At 35.7% G+C, this 21728-nt stretch overlaps 1 protein-coding gene across 2 annotated transcripts in view; it reads left to right on the forward strand.

Annotated features, from left to right (window-relative positions):
- Positions 1–21728, forward strand: part of ITFG1 (integrin alpha FG-GAP repeat containing 1) — a 66691-nt gene that overhangs the window by 33687 nt on the left and 11276 nt on the right. For both annotated transcript variants that reach the window (XM_030457456.1, XM_030457457.1), the window contains exons 10-14: positions 5270–5442; positions 10753–10903; positions 11270–11378; positions 14449–14492; positions 16101–16179. In XM_030457456.1, coding sequence (XP_030313316.1) covers positions 5270–5442; positions 10753–10903; positions 11270–11378; positions 14449–14492; positions 16101–16179 — 556 coding nt within the window. The remainder of the gene's footprint in view (positions 1–5269; positions 5443–10752; positions 10904–11269; positions 11379–14448; positions 14493–16100; positions 16180–21728) is intronic.

Here is a 21728-nt window from a genome sequence, read left to right on the forward strand (position 1 = left end):
TTAGTCTCTGTACATGAGCCTTTGTGGTGTAGAATGTGTTTCAACAAGGGGATGGTATCTGTTTTGGAACAGGTAGGTAATTACAGGGAATCTGTGGAAAATGAAGAGATTGCAAGTCTGTTATTGAAAAAATAGAAGATGATATCTATCTGTTATCTTCAGGTTTTGATCTGTGGTCCTATGGATTGGGGGGGTTGTTTTTTTGTTTAGTGTTACAAGTGTAGCTAGAAGTTCTGGTTTCCAAAATTAGGATTTTTTTTACTGATCTGAGATCTGAAAGATCACAAACCAGATGACCATGATAGAAAAAATACTTTGCTGATGGTAACTGGACCTAGTCCTGTCCTTCCTGCTTCTTTATAGTGACACTGATGAAACAAAATGTAAAACAGTTAACATGGTTCCATGACAATGTGTGATAATTTGGATGAAATGTGTTGCAGTCAGAAATACACCTTCATAGTATTTGTGGTGCTAAAGATGATGCTGTGAAGAGGCATGCAACAGCATGCCAGGCTTTACAGTTGCTCTGGTAGGATCTCATTTAGTCACAGTATATTTTGTCATTTTGTCTTTGGCACTGGAAAAACCACATGGCTACTGGAAAGCCAAGCAGATCTAGGAGAAGTAGTTCAAGGATGATCTTTCACCACAGGTTTTCATTTATGTAATGATCTGATCTTTTTAAGTATTAGAACTATCTCAGATAAATTTTCTTCTTTTGGATGATGGAACAAAAGTAAAGGCTGACCAAATAGGGATTGAGTGACTTAGGGAGATACAGACCTACTGAAATTTTAAAAGAATGTGAATGTTTCCATAGCAACACGAGATTTGCTGTCAGATCTGAATTAGAATCCCATACACATTTCAGATTGTGGCAAATGTAAGGACACCTCAGACTTCTTCAATAACTACAGAATAATCTGTTATCTGATTTTGATTTAGATCTCTCATCTGGATTGACAAAATCAATCGGACTTCTCCCTGAAATTTGTTTTAGAGTCCCTAGTACTGTTATGGGGTTCATGATTCTTATAACCCTTCTCTGTACTTTTTAAAGTTTGTAGCTTCATTCCTTTTATAAACCTAGAAACTCTGAAGTGGAATGCACTGATGCATCCCACAGGTCTTTCTGGTATCATCCTCCAGGCTGAGGAGGTATCTGACCTCCATTATCTGACCAGCATTATCAGCTGGTCACTGTTAGAAGTTTTTTTCTTGTTCCTCTCTAGCAGTTTAAAGGGCAGGTGGGTTGCAGCTGCTGTAATTTTCATAAATCTCAGATTCTGTAAGATCCTCTCATTTTTCAGTGGCTCATCTTTAAGCAGCATGGACCTGTCAGCCACATCAAAACTATGACTTTCCCATTTTGGTTACTTTTTCCTATGTTGTTAAATCAATGTTGGGGATTGTCCCCTTCTGTCTTCAAAAGCCCTAAGTTAATGGTGTAATATCTGGTGTAATTTACTTAGTAATGGTGTAATTTACTTAGATTAGTTTACTTAGTTTATTTTTCTGCAATAGTGACTACTTGACCGTATACTGAATTCAGGTGACCTTCATAAGGTGACCTAATGCATCCTGAAACCATGGGATTTATTTTTTATGTGAAGCTGAACTACAGTGCACATGTACAGTCAAGTGGGAGCCCCCAGGCTGAAGGACTTCTGGTGCTGTGGCCACTTCTTTTAGGCTACTCTGGATGCTCATCTTTCTATAGGATGGGATAACATTCATCATAGAAAGGAAAACCCTGGCATTTCCAGAAAAGATACTGGCCAAGAACAGGCTATCAACTTCCAAATGCATCCTGACTCACAGCTGTGAGTCTGCCTCACACTCCCCTCCTGTGTTAGGTGGCCTGGAAGCAGGCAGCTGGCTGGGGGCAGTTTTTGTGTTTCATAGGTTTCCAGGCATAGTTTAAAAATTGAGATGTGTTATTCTCACAGTTTTGTTTTGAAGACCTGCTAACAGACTTTAGAGCAAGGGAACTGCCTTTCCTAATATGTAGAAGAATGTGGACTCTGAAAGAAGTGCACCCTTTTTGAGTGAAGAGGGGTGAGTGTGAGTAATTTTAACTTTTTCTCAAGTACACAAAATCTTTTCCAAAATGAAAAGGATGCTGTTTTCACAGGGCCATAAATCATTCTCTCTGCTGCTTGTTGAAAACCAAATATTTAAAGAGTTGGAATAAAAATTTTCAAGCACTTAAAGACAATTTTATTATTTTAGCCTACAAAATCATTAATTCAAGGAGTAAAAATACCTACATAAACCTTTTACACAATTATGTTAGTGGTGTCATGCAATGGAATTTAACAGAAAGGGGAAAAGTAAATCTTTGATTTATCTGAATTATGTGTTCATTGAAATTTTCTTTTAGATACACTTACTCCATTTCTCAGTCTTTTTTTTTTTTTTTTGGTTTTTTTGTCATCTGAGCTAGGTAGCATTACAAAAAACATAAAACCCCATCAAAATATAGCTTTGTGTGTGTCTCATATCCATCTATTAATATCTTGGAATAAAAGGAAAAATATAGTTTTAGTCTTTTTTCTATTAAGATAGTAGCAGCAAACATGAAGTTTAAAGTACTTTGTTGGATTATCAAATGCAAAGTAGGAGATTTATATTATTGCCAAACATATTCTCATTTTTTGCTTTTTGTACTGAATGTATGCATATACATGGTTAATCTCACATCACATTACACAATGCTGCATTTTATAGTAAAGTGGTGAATTTAAACTGTCAGGAGAAGTTATGTATGGTTCCTGATGTGCTCTGATTACTCATTGAACAAGACTGATGTTTTTGAAATATTCTGTCACTGTTGTTATAAAAAACAACTGCTTCAGTGGGTTGGATGAATCCTACTCTGTAAAGTGCAAGTGGTGGGGTTTGGTAGCAATAGGTGAGGCTTCTGGTTTCCTCACCTGTTGTTTTATCTCTCTGCGTTTCATTGTAGACTGTGATTGTAAAATTGCATTCTATGAATCACTCTTTGAGGAGAGTAAAAACAGAATTAAAATCCAGATTTGTGCCTAAGAATGCATTTGTAATTTTATTTCTTTAAAATAGTGTAGCCTTACATGGGACCATTTAGAAAGTATATGATGGTTATAATTGGATTTCATTGCAATGATTGTGTGAATGATACCGTGTAAAGTAAAAACTATTATATTTCATGGTTCTGATTTCAATCAGTCCTTTTCAAAATTACAGTGTGTTGTAATAATGTTGTTTTATCTGTCTTCTTTGTTACAAATAAGTGCTATCAAATTTAACCCTTTGAAAAATTTCCCTAGCTTTAAGTCTTTTTCTTATTTTCTGTTTCTTGAATTTTTCCAAACGTCAGCAGCTAACAGTAACTAAATACTGGGGTTTGTGGGATGTGGAGGCAGGGTCAAATATGATGTAGTTCAGCTCTGAGTTTTCATCAAGAGCATTCTGTAGATCATCGTTGCAGTTCAGATGTCGTCACTTACACACAGAGACATGCACTGAATATATGCAGTGTCTGGTAGGCTTCTAAGCCATCTGTGATATCCAAAACCAGTTGACCTTAGTGCATTTTTTAAATCATTTTGAAGGCCTCTGATATGCAAATCCTAGTATGTAATCTCAAGAGAGCAACCCACGTGTTGAACACTATTGGCATGTGGCAGGAATATCGTTGATTACTGGATTGTGTTAGTGAGGGAGTCTGCATAGCTGGAAATTATGCTGTCAGGGGTCTCTTTCTGGTCCCTGAAAAAGCTCAATTAATGCTTGGATGAAAGACATTTAAGATGCTGCTAAGTGCTTTTGATGTTGATGATGGAGATCTTTTAAGATGGCACCCTTCTTTCCTTTTCAAGGCACTGTCAGTTAGTTGACATCTAAAATTATTTATGGCTTTAAAAATGGCACTGAATTTTTCTGTAGCATTGAATGTTAACCCTGGTACTTCTGCTTCATACTAACTTGTGAAATTACTTTGATTTTAATTAAGATAAATTCCTATTTAGCACCTCTGCAGCACTTTGGAAAGTAAGTGCAGATACAGTCTGTTTCTTGTCCTGGAGAAATTATACTTTGCATTTCTTTTGTACTTTAAATTAGATACTGTAATCTTAATTTCTTATCAAACAGTTCAGTATCTAGTGCTGCTGGGGGAGATTGGAGGGAAATTGAAGCTCTTGAACTTCTAAGTATCCATGAATAATGGAATCATTCAAGCTGAAATGAACCCTAGGAGATCCAGCTTCCTTTAAGCAGGATCAACAGTGAATTCAAACCATGTTGTACAGAGCTTTGTCCAAACTGTGAAAACCTCCAAGCACAAAGTTTCTGTAACTTCTTTTTGGTCTCTTGCCTAGCATAATTATCATCATCACCACACTGAATTTTGGTTTGTTTATCTGTAGTTGGAACCCCTGTTGTGCCAGTCTGCCCATCATCTCGTTCTTCTGCCATGTATCTTAGTAGAGTCTTGCTCCATCTTCTCAGTTAGTTCCTTGCAGGAACCTGTATCAGGTCCCCCCTAAATCTTCTGTTCTCCAAGCTGAACAAGCCCTGTACCCTCAGCTTGTTGTTTGAATAGATTTTCAATGCCTGATGATCTTGGTGACCCTTCTCTAATTTCACTCAATATTCACTATTTCTTGATCCATGGGGCACAAAACTGGACATAGAATCCAAATGAATGATTTTCCATGCTGATTGTTGCAAGGTCCCTTTTTGCCCATTCTTGCCTTTCCAGGGTCCATGTGAATGACCATTCTGTCCCTGAAGCACACTGACTGTATCCCCCAGTTTGGTGTTGGACACGAATTTAATGAAGGTGCATCCCTCCTCCAGCTTTAATGCTGCTCATTCTTTGCAATTGCAATAAGAATAAAGGGACTCAGGATCTCAAGGGCCTGATGGTTTGGGCTTACCTACACTTAAGGATCAGTGCAGAGTCAATACAAGGCTGAATTTCAGTGAAGGTGTCCCTGAAGGTCTCCATACACAGAACCCATTCCAAACACATTATTTGTTTTTACAGCCTTATCTGTTTTTTCTCTGTTCTGGAATAATTTAGTGCATAGAAAAGACTTCAAATTAATATTTTAATTTGGTGACAGGCTTAGGAACTAATACTTATTTCCTCTCTGGAGATTTGTAAATCGTTAGGTATTCTGATGCAGTGAAGAAATGTTAGTTGTTTCAAAACCAGGTTGTTTTAATAACTGAAATGGATTGTCCTGTTTAGCTGTTCTTTTTTGGTTTTATTTTACAGTGGATTCCAGTCTTGCAGGACTTCAGAAATAAAGACACTCTTTGGGGCTTTGTACCCTATCAAAGTGACAAATCTTCAACAGAAATTTCATTTCCAATTACACTTCATATTGGAGATTACAATATGGATGGCTACCCAGATGCTCTTGCTATACTAAGGAACACATCTGGAAGGTAAAGTATGTGTAAATCTAGAAATACTTATCAATACATGTTCAGTTATCAATCACACAATTAATTTTAGTGGACCTTGTTCATTTTTTATCAAGTGAACAAGACTTTTATTCTCTGCTAGACGTTTTCCTTTTGAAAAAGGTATGCATTAGCTTCCTACTACTTTGTATTGTTACCATCTGTTGTCAGGTGGGAAAAGGGCATGGTGCTTCCAGGGACACTACTGTACATTGAGGAGTTGGTGATCCACATAACAGTTGAGCTGAGTAGGTGCATGCCTGTGCTGTTCTGCACTTGGCTGCAGCCTGCACTGAGCCAGCAAATCGTAACGGAGGAGCCTGGAGGCAGCTCTCACCTGCTGATGATACCACTGGCATGTCCTTGTCTTTACCTTGAAGTGAAACAGCATGTTTTCATGTGAAATGTCCTTTTGTATGACTGTAGAAATGATGAATAGACTTGTTTACTTCTAAGAAAAACCTAAAAGAGTTCTAGAGACCATAATTGCAGTGAACTTATACTAGAGATGGGATATGTGAAACATGCCATGCCCTGACTGGAGCTCTGTCTGATGCTGTCCAACTTGGATTTTCCAGCATCTGAAGAGATTTAAGCTTATATACACTATCCTGATATTCTTTCTCATGTCATTACTTGTAAAAAGTACTCTAATTTCTTATGGAGTGTCAGCATCTGCCTTATTGTGTTCAATGAAAAATATTTACACCAGTGCCTTTCAAGGCAAAAGAAGTCTCTCCTAGGCATGTGTTGTCTTCCTCTGTATGGTATCTTGGATGAGCTTGAGTGCAGATTGAATTTCTAATAAGGAAAGATGCTCACTCTGGTTAAAACATGATGTAGATAATTTGTTTGCTGAAGTCACAGAATTCAGTTCAGATCCTCTAGTGGTTGCCTAAACATGAGTCACCCAATGACATTCTGGAGTTCTTCAGATACTGACACATGCCCAAAACCCACCCAGTCTGAGAGTTAGGTGCTTGTGTTCAGCCTCTGATGTGATTCGGAGACGAGGCAGTGAGCAGCTGAGATCTCTCTCTCTACCTCTGAGCCTTAAAATAACTTAGCACAGCACGTGTTTATATTCAGATACAGCAGAGGAGTTGCTGTCCAAACTTCCATTGGCAAAGTTAAAGCACGTAGACCCTGAATGTCAGTTTTTTTACTCCATAGCCTTCCTCAGTTGGGGATTGGCATCTTCTATTCAGCAGTCATGAATAAAGACTGTGAAGCAGTCTAGAGACCAGACTAAAGTCCTTCTTTTTCTATGAAAGTACCATGACATCTAAAATGTGAAGCTCTTCATCTTTCTTTTTACTTAAGATGCAGAAATCTCATCTTTTGACCTGATGGCTAGTACACTTGAGAAGGACTTTGTAAAGATTTATGGAGCTCAGAAGATTATTTTAAGTTATTGATTCTTAGGACCCTCTCTCCTCTGGCTGGTGTACTATGGCAGTGTAATATTATGTAAAATAATAAATATTTTAATAAATTTCAAAGCTACTAAAAGCTCAGAAAGTTTCCCATGTCTCATTGCAACAAATTAATATACTTTAATCTTTATTTTTCTTGCTTCTGATATTGTTTGGTTTTTTTAATTGTGTCTTAAAATTATTTTGAAATGACTGCTAAGTTGAGTGACAGTAACGCATAAGGACTGAGGGTACTAGCAGATGATTTGGCAGGCTGTTAAAAGGCAAGTTCAGAGACCCGAGGAATTCTGACAAAGAAGTCTAAGTAAACTAAAAATTAAGAAATATATTGCATGTTAATACTGGGGTTTTTTCAGTATTTGTAGAAAAGTATTAGGAACAGTCTCTTCGTACTTTAGGATGGGAATGAAAACCACCTTCTATTGCACCCACTGTGAGCTGTCACTTTCAGAGTCATATCAATTCATGGCTTCTGAGAGACTTTAGCAAATACTTACTTTTTAAAATGTGTAACTGGGTCATGGAGTGGAAAGAATTAAATAGTGTTGGAATTAATATAAAAGCTTTTCTTAAATTAGAGCGAATTAAAATGAAAACCTTATTTAATGGATTTTAAAACTCTTCTGGATCAAGCTGTTTATTTCTTTCTCTGAAGCCCTTTATGCTACATCTACAAATCTAATTTCAGTGATTGATTACTGTGATTAAATGATAAAAGCAATTTTATTAGACTCTTGACCTCAATCAGTGCTATAGTAGGAAGCCAAGCTTCTAGTTGCTCTCTGTAACTTAAAAGAAATTAAAGGAGGCAGAAATCAGCTTATTTACCTGCAAATATACTGATATGTGTTAATGGGAGATTATTATTAAAATCAATTATATGCTTTCATCATAATTCTGGAAAGTACTTTCAGATCAAGTCCTAAAAAGCCCTGCAAAACCACTAAAATAAAGATGATACAGGTAGGAATAAAATTGGTTTACTGGAATAATTCAGTAAAAATTATTAACAGCTTCAAGTATTCTCAGAACTGCTGTAAGACCACGCTGGTTCACCTCCTTCCATATCCTTTTGGTTTTAAATAGGAGCTTGTAATACTCTGATAGCATGGAGACATTCCTTATTAACAGCAACAAGAAAAAAATGGAATCTGACTTGTGCTTGCAAATGTGTGTGTAGGGGGGGTGGGGACTGAACTCAGAGACTCAATGAATTCCAACAGATTAAGGTGCTAAATTCATAGGCAATTCTTACACATTTCTCTGTCCATTATGAAGTATTTTAATTTAAGAGTTGAGTCAAAATCTGCACATTAGAATCCCAGTCCACAGATTTTTCTTCAGGCTAGATACATAAATGAATTTTCCTTCCTTCCTAGTTAAGATTGCATTAGAAACTATGTATGTTTATATAATAATAATAGGTTATGGGATTTTATTAGTAGTTATTCATTGGCCCATCTCTATTTCTTATCTGAATGTATCCATTTTTCACATGCTAATTTTAAATTGACTATGGTAACATTGACAGTGTAAGCACTGTCATTCTATAAACACCTGTCTTTCACACCCACTAATTAGATAAAACAAATTTTGCTTAACCACTTTTTTTCAAATTAGAAGCTAATAATTTGCATTTTTATATTGCAAATATGTAATCTAAGGAAGCATTTTTTTCATTGATGATTTTATTCAAAGGGAATGTTGTTCACTGGTAAAGTGGTGGTGAGGTTGCAAATACAGTATCCCTCTCTGGTGGTGATAAATGACAGTAAAGACTAAAACTTGGACATAACAACCGACTTGATATATTTATATATATATTGATATATTTATATATATATAATTTTTTTAGAAGGAAAATCTTTATCATGTGGGTGGTAAGACACTGGAATAGGTTGCCCAGAGGAGGTGTGGATGCCCATCCCTGGAAGTGTTCAAGGCCAGGATGGATGGGGCCTTGAGCAACTTGATACAGTTGTAGGTATCCCTGGCCATGGCAGAGGGTTTGGAGCTAGATGATCTTTAAGATCCCTACCAAGCATTGCCATTCTATGATTCTGTGAATATACTTCTAGATAATTTTCCAAGTATTCATGCTCAGTTTCAAATGAATGTATATTATTAATCTTTTATATGGGTCTACTTGAAAGAACTTTTATCTGACCAAATTAGCTCTTCCTAAATCATTGTTAGTTGTCACCTGTCAGAAGTAAGGTTAGATAAAGGACTTCTTTTTAGTGTAGAATTGATAAGCACCCTATAATTGAGCAAAGCTGAAAAATAGAGGCAAATTCAATTATTCTGAATGTCTGGAGTAAGGTATTAGTCATTTAGATGTCCCCTCTGTAACTGTAAATGAGCTAGCCTAAAACTGACAGAATGAGAGATGTATGAAATTAATCAGTAAATATTTAATTCTAATTGCAAAGTAGTATCTTAAAACTGTGAGAAGTTGTCAGGCTTTCTTCTGTGTTAACCCTTGCTAGCAGTAATTCGGCCTTAATGAATTTAAATTTGTTGCTTAGATGTCCTTTGGTCAGGTTGTTTTTGACACCACTTCAGTGTCAGGAATGTTTTATCTTGGGGTAAATGTTTTGCCCTTTTCTAATTCTTTCTTAAATGGGTGGAGCAAATATAGACATTTTGCTGTTCTAATTCTCATGCATAGCAAACTATATGTACCATTTCGTAAAGCAAAGAAAAATAAAAGCTTTCCTAAAGAGAAATGCTTATATGTTCCTGGAGGAACTGGATGCCATTAAGAAACAGAAAAACACCTTGCTGTCACCCTCCAAAACAGCAGTATGTTCAAGGTCATAGACGACATGGTTTTGGTTACTGCCCTGGGCTCTGACACACTTAGCTAGCTTTAGAGAACATTATCTGCTCCATCTCCTAGCTTTGCCCCTAGAAAGACAGGAGGGAAGTTCATCTGTTCCCATTGTGAAGGCAGGGGTGGATTCTCGTAGGCTCCCAGGATACAGAGCTGCCAAACAATCAGACTCCCAGTTGGTAAAGTCTGAAAGCTTTCACAGTTTCCAGTGAGAGTGGCAATGTTAAAGTATCAGAGACAACATAATGCTCTCAAGTTACCAGTGTGCACCTATGAACCTTGAATTTCCCACTGACCTATGGGCACATATTAGGTAAATTATTTAGAAGAGAGACTTTGCTGTATTAGACCTGGTACTCTGGCTTGTTTCAGTATTTCAGAAACTCTTTGTTTCAGTATTAACAGCCTCTCTTTCTGTCTGTACTTGTTAGATGTAACAAAAGCCCAACTTGGTTTCTCTGGTTTTTACTGTGCTAGTAGGTTGGCTTTTGAGTTTTCTGTTTTGCTTTGAAACAATGGAAAAATATCAGTAGAGATTTGGTTTATTCTTAAATTTGTATAAAATATGCAACATGTAAGAAAATTTATTTGTGGAACTGGGGTGGGAATAGATTGTCATAAAGTAAGGAAGAAGCACTGATGCTTTTTAAGCAGTGTTAAAGCTGAAGGACTGTTGGAGGGATTAAGGAAAGTAGCAGATAAGTGCACTTGTACTTGGTTCACAATAAAGAAAAAATATCTTCAGTCTCTTAACTGGATGTCTAATGAAATTATTCTGGCTGATTTGTACCCAATTTATTTAGTGTATTCATTCATATAAGTTAGCCATGGCAGTGGTTGTAATTCTGTCTGTAAAGTTAACATAAATACTTAAGGATTTTAAAGCATCCAGTGGCTGCTTATTTTGGTTTTATTATAATTAACTTCAGCAGACTTAAATTATTTCATTTTAGTAATTTTAAATATCTTTTTACAATGTTCATAGCAAATAAATTGGTTTTATATCTGTATGTTTTACAGCAATCAACAAGCATTTTTGCTAGAAAATGTCCCATGCAGTAATGTAAGCTGCAGGAACGTACGTCGTATGTTTAAAGTTTTTTGGGAGCTCTCAGATTTAAATCAAATCAAGGATGCTGTGGTAGCAACCTTCTTTGACATATATGAAGACGTAAGTTCAAGTCCTTACTAATTCACCTTTGAGATGCTCCCAGGAAGGTGAGCAGATGGCAGCAATACATCAATGGCTAAATGTTTGCGGGGCCTCTATAGGCTCTGTATGAGGTGCCCTCTTCAGTGGCAAGAAAGAAGCCATGGACCACAGGCATTGTCCTGGTCAGCTGTGGATGGAGCACTCTGTCCTAGATTACCATAGATTAATAACATTTGGAAGATACTGAAATTAGTAACAAAGGTGTAAACTTTGCTGCTGCACACACTTTTTTTTCCTTTGCATTTCCAAGGGAATGTGTTTGATAAATTGAAATGTTATTTGAAGTAAATCTGCATTCTAATATAAAATATTTTTTTTCACTAGGGAATCTTGGATATCATTGTGCTAAGCAAAGGATACTACAACAAGGACTTTGCTATCCATACATTAAAAAATAACTTTGAAGCAGATGCATACTTTGTTAAAGTTATTGGTAAGTTATCACTTTATAATCAAGTGTAAAAGGGACCTTGAGAGAAATATGAGTATTTGAGTCCCCATATATGATAACATAATGGTAATTTCCTCTGTATGGTAATTCTAGAATGGAAAAAATACAGCATGAAAAATATTGGAGACTGCAGAAATCTCCTGTTGCAGAATCTGAATTTATCGAAGTTTCATTTTAAAGGTTTTTTTCTCATTTTTATTTTAGAGTATTTATTAAAATTCAAAGTAATTCTCTCCACTATTTTCAGCACTTTAAATTTAGAGTTTTAATATTAGTGTTTACCACCAGGACCTTTAAATAAGTGTTTGTCATCTCTTGAATGTGTATTTCTTTGTAAAAAAATTAAAAAATTAAAAATGCATGTCTTATTTCAGTGGCGTGGAACATGTTAACTTGAGGCAGGCTAAATGTTTCCTTTCATCCTGGAACTTTCCTCATGCATCCTAGCAAAATCTTAAAGACAGATACTAGGTCTTTAAAAACTCAATTTGTAGCTGGCTTTTGAGGGAAAACCAAGGACTATCAAGTGTCTAAAAATATGATCTACAGGGAAAAGAGCACACGGAACAAAGTAGTTCAGTCTAAAACCAATGTAAGGAATATTCATGCCTTCAGTCCACAATGATGCATAACAATGGGGAAAATGGTGTGTGTGTCCATTTAGCTATACAGCATAAAGCAACAACTTACAAAGAGTAACTAGCAATATCCTAAATGATAGCTTGGAAAGTACTAACATAAATTTCTGAAGAATCTGCAGAGTTACCAACATTAGAGGTCCTGACAACTAGGTAAGAAATTATATATTTAGTTCTATTTGAGAGACAGGGTTGGAGCATCTGATTTTTTTTTTCTTTTGCAATTCTTTTGTACAAAACCTTCCTTATCTCCTTTATAGCATAATGCTGTCAGTACAAAAATGGCATTAGATCTGTTGAACCTATCGTTCAACTTAGATTTTATTTTTAATGTGATGCTATTTAAAGTTTGGACGAAGATTATCTCATAAATCACTAATCTGAGGAAAATACAGTAATGCTTGTGGATATTAACGTATTTTCTGTAGTGAGATAAAAAGGAACTAGAATAAACTGCAGTAATATTGGCTTGAAGGAGCATGTTTTGTTTGTCCATAAGGACTGCCTTTTTATCTTGCATATTTATAGAAACCTAGTCAAGAGACATTAGCCAAGAGCACTTATATTCATCTGAGCCTTGAGTGGCTGCAGTTTTTTCTTTCCAGCAGGGACTTCTTTTGCTGTACCTCTGTCATATGAAGACTACTTTATTGGAGTTCTTTTCTTTATCATCTGGAAATCATGCAGAATTTAGTGCACCCATGGGCTGATTTCATTTCAGTGACAACTGACATGATGTATATTTTGTTTTATGCTGCATGATCTACTCTGAGAACCTGTTTGTTTCCATGTGAGTCAATTTGGTGTTTCCAGCCTGAAAGCACTACGGGGCAAAAAACACATCTTACCTTAAAAAGCTTACATTGGCCATGAATGTGAGAAGGGAATGTGAATTAATTAGAACCTTGGTTTAGAAGGTTAGAGCTAGATTACAATGTTTGTAATTGAGAAAAATTAGATTTTCAACTCGCATGTCCTACCATGTTCATCCAGACTGCAAGGCTTTGAGCTCATGAGCTTATGAAGCTAGACAGAACAACTAGAGGTTCACCTTCAAAAATTGTATTTGTATTGATGTTATTTAAATGCATCTAATCCTTCTAAATCACATTTTGCACATTATAAGATAAACAGAACTGCAGCTACTGCTAGGGGATGATGTATTTATTACCATCTCCTTAGCCTGAGATGTTTTCTCATTATGATACCATTTAATGATTTGTCATGTTATTAGAGGCCCTCTTTTAAAGAATACTGTATATGGGTAGTATAATTCATACAAGCATGCAGAAAATCCTCTAGAACATCTTGCACTTCAGAAAGCTATATTAGGATTATAATGGTATGATATTTCAGTGGGGAAGAGAGTAATTTGCAGCCTGCTTTTTGGTTCACCCTGTGTAAATCTAACTAAAAAACTGGAGCAAGCCTTTTTTTAGCACCCTTTTAGAGTGTAACTATTTTTGCATAGAAACCCTATGAATTGGGAATTAATGGGTTGTCTAAAAATATTATTCCTGTGACACAGGAAAAGATATTTCTAACAAAATATGCTTTGTGTCAATTAGTGTATCAGTAAATGCAATGTGTTCAGTAATTTGGCATGTGGACAATGAGAACAGTTTCACTCATTATAACTGATGTCAACTGTACTTGCTCAGATTATTTGTTCCAGTAGTGAAATTGAACAGCAAAGCACAGTGTGGTGTTCTGCATCAAAATAGGAAGAGTTGGTTCCACTGATGTATACATGTATATATGGTTGGTACACTTATGTATAACATATCAAACAAACTTCTACCTTAAAAAGTCTTCAAATTCTGCTTTGTCACACCCTCATCTTACCTGTCCAGATATTTTAGGACTGCATAAAAAGAGTAGATTTTTCTGTGTTTGGAAATGTTGGTGTTTTTTAGATTACAAGCAAAGAACAATAAGTTGGGAATCATGACAGTTAATATTTGCACACAAAATCTTAGAAGTTTTCTTTACACAGTGCCATTTCTGACTCCACTAGGGAATGATTTCTAATTAGACTATTGTACTGTGAACATCTGATGTGTACCTCTTAGTATTTCACTGTCTCCAAACATTTTGAACCTGAAACTCCATGGAGCCTTAGAGTAGGAAGAGAAAGATTTGAATAAATCAGAGTGAGGAGGATGACTCCCTCATTGGAAGCTGGTTAACCAGTGAGGTATGATGAGACATTGATTAGCTGATCAATTTTTGCAGAAAAGTATACTTCAAATAGGAATATTTTTGTAGTTACATAAATCATACAAAAGACATTTATTTTATTTGTTTTAGTGAATACCTGACACTTTTACTATACTTATAACAGATTTCAGAGGAAGTGCTTGTAAGGTGGTTTATCAATATAAAAACTACAACATCACCTTTTGTTTTTGTAGTTCTCAGTGGCCTGTGCTCTAATGACTGTCCTCGGAAAATAACAGTAAGTACAATTGTAGCTTATTATTGAGCTTCAAATAAGATGAGGTCAAGTTATACCAAAACACTATCCAGATATTAAGACAGTGACTGGAAGGATGTGTCAGCCAAGCCATGACTGGCAAAGAACTGCCTAGTACTGCATATTGGAGACCTGTACCTTTCACCAGCCACCTTCTCAGAGACAAAATCAATGGGCTGAATCTGCAATGAGCTTTGTTACCCAACACCATGGGGACTGGGATGTAACAAACACAAGAAGAACTTCTGTAATGCAGCCGGATGCCCAAAGCCTGTAACGTCCCAAGTCTTGTGCTGTGCAAAAGGCCAGACAAAACTGATTATGGGACAGATACAGCCATATAGCTACTTAATATAGCCAAACTTAATTAGTAAGTTGTTTGGCAATATTCACAGTGAAAGTTGACCCAAATGAAGAATTTTGAGAAATCAAAGCTAAGCATTTACCACATTAGCTCTGCAAAAATATGAAAATACACAAACTGCTTCAAATGGGGCCAACTTTTGCTCCACACCTATTTTAAGACATAGGATTGAATTTCTGATATAAAATAATAAGTGGATCTGTTAGTAGTATTAGCTTAATTACAAAACTAAAGAGAGCAAATCTTCACATCAGGTATTGGTGAACATTTCATTATCAAGATCACTGAAAGATTATTGCCTCCACTGAAACAGTAGTTCTCAGTCAGAATGTAATGTAAAGCACATCATGCCAGAATACCACTAGCTGGTGCAAAAATATGTAAAATCAGATTGTCACCATATTTGCTCACGTTTCATAGAAATGCTTTAACATCAGCTTTTCGGTCTCCTTACACTTCATTTTAATAAATTATTATTTCTCAGACTTTTGTCCTATCTCTCATCATTCTTACTTTTTCTTAAAGTTTAGAACTTACTATTTTTGAGGCATGGTGTGAAATGTGTCATCATCTCTTCTTCTAGTCTTCTTTCTGTAAATCAGTTGAAAGATCTTTACTGGATTTGATGCCCTAGCACCATTTTGGAAAAAAGATAACTTTCTTTAACTGTTTTTTCCCCATAATTATACTTTGATGTTTTAAGTACATTTTCTTTCTCAAGAGAATTTGCTTGAAATAGATATTGTTACTTGACAAGTAAGTAATCAAACACTTCCATGAATTAAAGAAAACACTGCAAAATAAAGATAATGAAATTTTTAATTTCTGTAGTATTTTCAATTCAGAAAGACCATGAAGATAGTGCATTCTCTCAGACAACATCATATTAGTTCTGCTTTTTCAAAAACTACAGTTATTTCTTTGAATTTTAGGGTTTTGTTATTTTATTTGTAACTTTCAAGGAGACGTTAAACCTTTTGCAGACAACTGAGTAGTATTGCTTTCTGTATGAGAAACTAAATGTTACATGGCAAACTGATAAGTCTTATTTTGAAAATTATTTTCTCCATAATGCTGTGACCAAAACAGTTGCAAGATTTTGCAACTACCCATATTCAAAAGAAATAATTAATACAGAAACACTTTTCTTTGGTTTTCTGTTTTATTACTGTAGCTTTGTCTGTTCCTAAAAATTTGGCTGTTTTTTTTCCCCCCCTTCTTTGTAGCCTTTTGGTGTTAATCAGCCTGGTCCTTACATCAAGTACACTACTGTAGATGCAAATGGATACCTGAAAAATGGGTCAGGTAAGATAATCTCATAATGAGAATACACATGGCATGGTCAGTATATACTTTTCAGCAACCTAAAGAGTTGGAAAAAAGTTTACAGAGTGAAATGGGACTGGTTTTGAATAGTGTCTTCAGTTCACAAGGCCAAAAGCCCCTGACTTTTCTTTCTTTACAGATTGTGTATTAATTACAAACATTGCAACTGCCTTCTTGTTTTTTTCCGCCCCATGTAACTTGGGTTTGAGCAGTTGGGTGCTCTCTTCCCCAACCTGAAAAATCATTGGGTACTATATTACCAGTTTCTGAAATAGCATAAGCTTCTAATGATTTATGTGTTCTACCTGTTCCTTAACAATTATGAATTAGGAAAAACAGTGGCCTTAGAATACCTAAATAGAATCTTGTAGCCACATGAAAAAGGATCAACATACAATATTCAGTAAACACCAGATGTATTTTTCTGGAGTTTTTCACTACATCTGTCAGGCTAACAGGCATCTATAAAATCATGAGAAGCATGATGACGATAAAGGGTAAATGATTGTATCTTTTCACATAATACAAGACATATAAAAAAAATTAGGTAACAGGGTCAAATAAATGGAAAGAATCAGTGCTCCATCCAGCTTGTCATGACCATAATAGACTCACTTCTTGCTTAGGTAAGAAGTCCCAAACTTGCAAGCCAAAGCATAAACAGAGTACACATGTCTGCAAGTCACACTGCTCCAACTCATTCCCAACGGTGGCAGTCAGCACTCAAGTCTTACATCAATTTAAACTCAGATTTTAAAAGAAAGTTTCCCATAGCTCACTAAGAAATCTGTATTCTGTATAACAATATTTTAAACACCAACAATAGCTTAGGGGAAAAAATGCCAATACGCTATGGTCCTAAATCAGTCATAAAGCTCTTACCTTGAATACTGTGCTCAGGACTCTTAATTCCACCCTAACAAAAAAACAGAAAAAGTTCTGAAATATGAACCAGAAAGTGCTGGTAAAGGCCTACATAGGATCTTTCTCCTTATTCCTCAAAAGCCTAGATTCCTGTGAGTAGGAAATGTATTTCAGTATGTGGTACCTAATTCATGGTACCTAATAACTTTTGTATCCTCTGGCTTAGGCTGGAGGAGTGTATGTGCCTCAAATAAAATTATAGCAGCCCTGTAAACATGCAGTTTGGGAGAAGACAAAATTCCACATTAGGGAAAGACTACTTAGAAATCAGCAGTTTTTTGGATTTGTCCTCAGGCTGGCCATATGGTCAGCATGCATGCAATTGCAATTAGCCATAGCATGAAATATAAGATTACAAGATGTTAAAGGTTCCATAGAGGAAGAGGGCTGCCTGCAAAGACTTGCAGGTTTCATGTAGTAAAACCATCAAGTGGTCCTTCTTCTCTTTAGGAAATAATATTAAACAGCTGTAAATAAAACATACTACAATATAACCTTTGCTTGGATCTAGTTATACTCAGATTCCTTGTTCACATACAGAGTTTTTAACTCTTGCTGTTTGTGATGGACAAAGCCTCAGGCATAGAAATCTGATATTTTAAGTGAACTTATACACTACATTTAAAGTCCTAACAGCTAGTAGAATCTATACTATTAGACTCTCTAATATTTTTTTTTAGATTGGTCATATCTTAAATTGTAACTGTAGTGATTTGAACCTTAGCATATCTGGATGATATGTTACACACTGCTTTTTAAAGAAAACTTTATGAGTTAACATAAGTTAACATGAGTTAACATAAGTTAACATAAGTTAACATGAGTTAACAATTTTAATCAGACTACAAAATAATGGATTTTTGGCATGTCAAATGCAGAATATCTACTAAAAGGTTAAGTCAGAGCAGTATAAACTGATTCTTAGCCCAAGCAGGAGGAAATACAAGTTTAGATGGGTTTGCTTGATGTATGTTTGACCCTTTGGCCCTTACTACTTAAGCAAGCTTATAAAATAACCCAGTGGCAAAATAAATATGGTCTTCCGACCACAGACCTCTGTCATGTAAGAATTCACAGATCATAGAAATTCCTCATATCTGTGGGGAATAAAGCTAGCTTAAAATTTGGAACTGTTTCATGTGTAATTTTCTTAATTTCTTTATGGTTCTCTCTTCAAAGAATGAAAACAAATACATTGTTCTTAAACATCATCTTCAAGGCTTGGTGACTTTGGTTGTTAGGGGTTTTTTGGAAAGGAGGGGGGGTGATGCTTTTATAAATGCAATGTTTTGAAAAATACTCTAAGAAACAGCTATCAAATATGATTTAATACTGCTATAGTACCATTCATCTTCACTGCTACCATTTTTACAATAATAAAAACCTAACAGAGTCCAATCATGATGAATTGCCTTTTCTGTTTTGGCATTATGAAAATAACAGTAATGAATTCCATGTACATTTATGACCCTAGCAGTATAGCTACAGGGAATTTTATAATACAGTCTTTGATCAGTTTCTCAACTGTAATATGTTAATAGAATTTTTGAGTCTGTATAATTTCTGCAAGAACTTTTCAAAGTCACATTTTCTGTAGCTGTTATATTAAGTTTGTAGATAAACTTTATTCTCTTACAAGTCCTACTCGTAAAATCCAGTAAATGTTTTTCCAACTAGAATTACCAGCCTCCAGGTTATTATCTTGAAAAACAGTCTGTTATATCAGGATTGTATTCTATTTGACTATCAAGAAACATCTCAAGCAACACTTCTATGTATGTGTACTGGTGAGCAATACACATGGCATTTTGGGCCTTATATAGACTTACAAAACATCTTTTCCACATTAAGCTTTAAAATGTATGGCTTCAATATACAATTTTAAAACTCATTTTCAACAACTTATTTGCATTTCTTATATAACACCATGGAACAATCCACATCAGAAGCTTTTAATTCTGTGGAAGCAATGAGAAAATGTGGTGCTTTGCATCTCTCACTTGCATTCTTTGCCCAAGAAGTAACCAGAGTAACAGCACAGTTCTGTTTTGAATTCAAACAATGCTCACCATTCATTTGGGGTTTTTTCATATCAGCTAATGCTGTTTCTTGTCTTTACCACTGGTCTTAACAGTGGAGGAGCTATTGGCTGGACCACTGAAACAAAACTATTGAGTCACTTGAAGTTATCCTTCTAGCCCTTCAGTGAAGTAAATCATAAAGTATTCAATGAAGTGTCCACCATTCTGCTTCTGATCTTCCTAATTCTGCAGGTCTTTAGTTCTGAGTTATAGTATCTTTTATGTATACAGTATTCATGCAAAGAGAAAAATAAAAGGCACATATGGCTGTCCTTATTTAATTAATTTTAAGGCTCTTTGATCTGCCAAGCCTTAACTACAAGAAATTTGCATAATTACAAGGAGGTTTTTTTAAACATTGTTAGAATTACTCTCTCTCCTATTAACATTCCAGTATGTTGTTAGAAGATAGCATATAAAGTTAGAATAATAATTAGTGCATATTCTCTGCTTTTACTTTCACATTGCTCAATTAACTTGTAATCTTACAACAAGAAATACTGTTAGGCTAGCTACAAGGAATAATAATTGCCAAAATGAGCATTAGAATTGACAAGTATTGGGTCTTGCATCTGTGGGTAATATCTCCACACACCTTCTGAGAGGAAATTCAATAGCAATAGCCTCTTCAAATATTTAAGGAATTTTATGCTTGAGATCAGAAGAGGTGCAGGTGTAAATCTGGGAGAAAAACAAACTCAAATTTGAGTCATGCTTCCTGATCTGTTTCCTGCAGTTCACCTTCTCTGCTCCCTGCTTAGAGTTGTCATTTTTAGAGAGACTCCACAGTTAAGTATGAGCATCATCCTGGATTTTGAGATCTACACCTGCATTTTCAGGCTCTTATTGGCTTCTAAGAAATTTCTAATATCATTTTGACATGGTGTGTTTCAGCTGTAAGCAACAATGCATAGCATGAAGTATAGTATCTGAAGTTAAGCACAGAGTAAACTGAAGGTGTTCTTGGGGCAGGGAGGGGGTGGTACCCAATATGAACGTAGTAAAGCTAACCAAATGCCAAGTTGTTGGGCTTTGATGGGTTTTTTTGTTCTGTGGTTGTTGGGATTCTTTAAACTTCAGCATCCTAAAAAAGTAATTGGTGATAATGAAATAGCAGCCCTACTAAATCTCTTTGGGTTTAAATAGAATTTTGCTTAATGACTGATGCCAGACTGCTGCAGAATACATGTATATGGTCTATTGGTTAACAGTTCTGACCCTAGCTAAAATTTAGGCATTTAATTTTTGCAAGCCGAAATGTGTCTCAATAATGATCCTCTGCATTTTCTTCAGAAAGCTACCTGGTATGTTTGGTTTCATTTATTTTATTACCAACACCATAAACTAGTTTTCTTAGAACTAATGATCTTGTGGACCCAGAACATAAATAAAATCAGATGCTTTAAATTTAATATGGAGCAGCTGTCATTCAGTGAAATGTTTTCAGAAACTGCACAATGATGGTTTCATATTATAGCACTAGTACAAGATGGGCATTTTAAATTTGTTTTTGCAATGTTGGCTTGTCAAGGACTGAGCTCATCAAATGACTGGGTTGGCCTCTAGAAATATTATTACTTTGAACATCAGGCTACCTTTAGCCATCAGCATCTTTTTTACCCTGTTTTTCTTCCTGGTACTCTTTCCCCTTTCACAACAACCTGATTTCTGTGCCTTCCTGCTTGATTTCTCCATCTTGTCCGTAACATCTGAATCCCCAGATACCTTCTCTTTCTCTCCTTTGTAAGAATTCCTGGCCTTGAAGCTTGTCTGCAGACAGACAGACAGAAAGATAAGGCTGGTAGCTCTTCAGTGCCATAACCACAGCAGTAGTGGCTGACTCCTTAGTGTGCTGACTACCCAGAGAGCTGAGGCAAAAAGGCTCACAGTTCCCTCTTGTTTTTGTGACAGGGACACGTGGCAGGGAGTGCGTGTTATTCCATACAGTGTGTAGCATACCCAAAATATGTTTTATATATTTTCTGATGTGTATAACATGTCTTTTATGTACCAGACTGCAAGCCTGGCCCAACCTGGCTGGAGCTTCAGTTTGATGTATTTTTCATGTTGTCACTTTACATAGAATGGGAGAATATCTTCTGTGTTTAAGCCTGTGCTATGGACATCTTAATTTTCTCTCTTTAAATAAAAGTACACCAGAATGGACTTAGAGTTTAAAATAAATAGGGTCATAGTTGCAATTTGTTTCTACCAAAACTATTAAAACTGTGGACTAGGAACAACAGAATACATGTCTAAAATTTACTTAAAGATCAATATTCATATGTAGGCACGTTATCATGTCAATAGATTTATTTGCTTGTATGGATCAAATCATGATTTGTTTAAGCACATGTATGACTGAAGCTGTATGCATTGGCAGCCTTTGTAATTCTCATTTCAGAGCTTTTTTATTTTGCTGGGTTTGCTTGGTTTTATTTTAAACCTTCCATGGCAGAATGACCTTTCACATGCTGTTAAGTCCTGCCCTTCTGTTTTTTTGAAATCTGCTTACTCTTCCCT

The sequence above is a fragment of the Calypte anna genome, chromosome 11, assembly GCF_003957555.1.
Source record: "Calypte anna isolate BGI_N300 chromosome 11, bCalAnn1_v1.p, whole genome shotgun sequence".
Taxonomy (NCBI): Eukaryota; Metazoa; Chordata; class Aves; order Apodiformes; family Trochilidae; genus Calypte; species Calypte anna.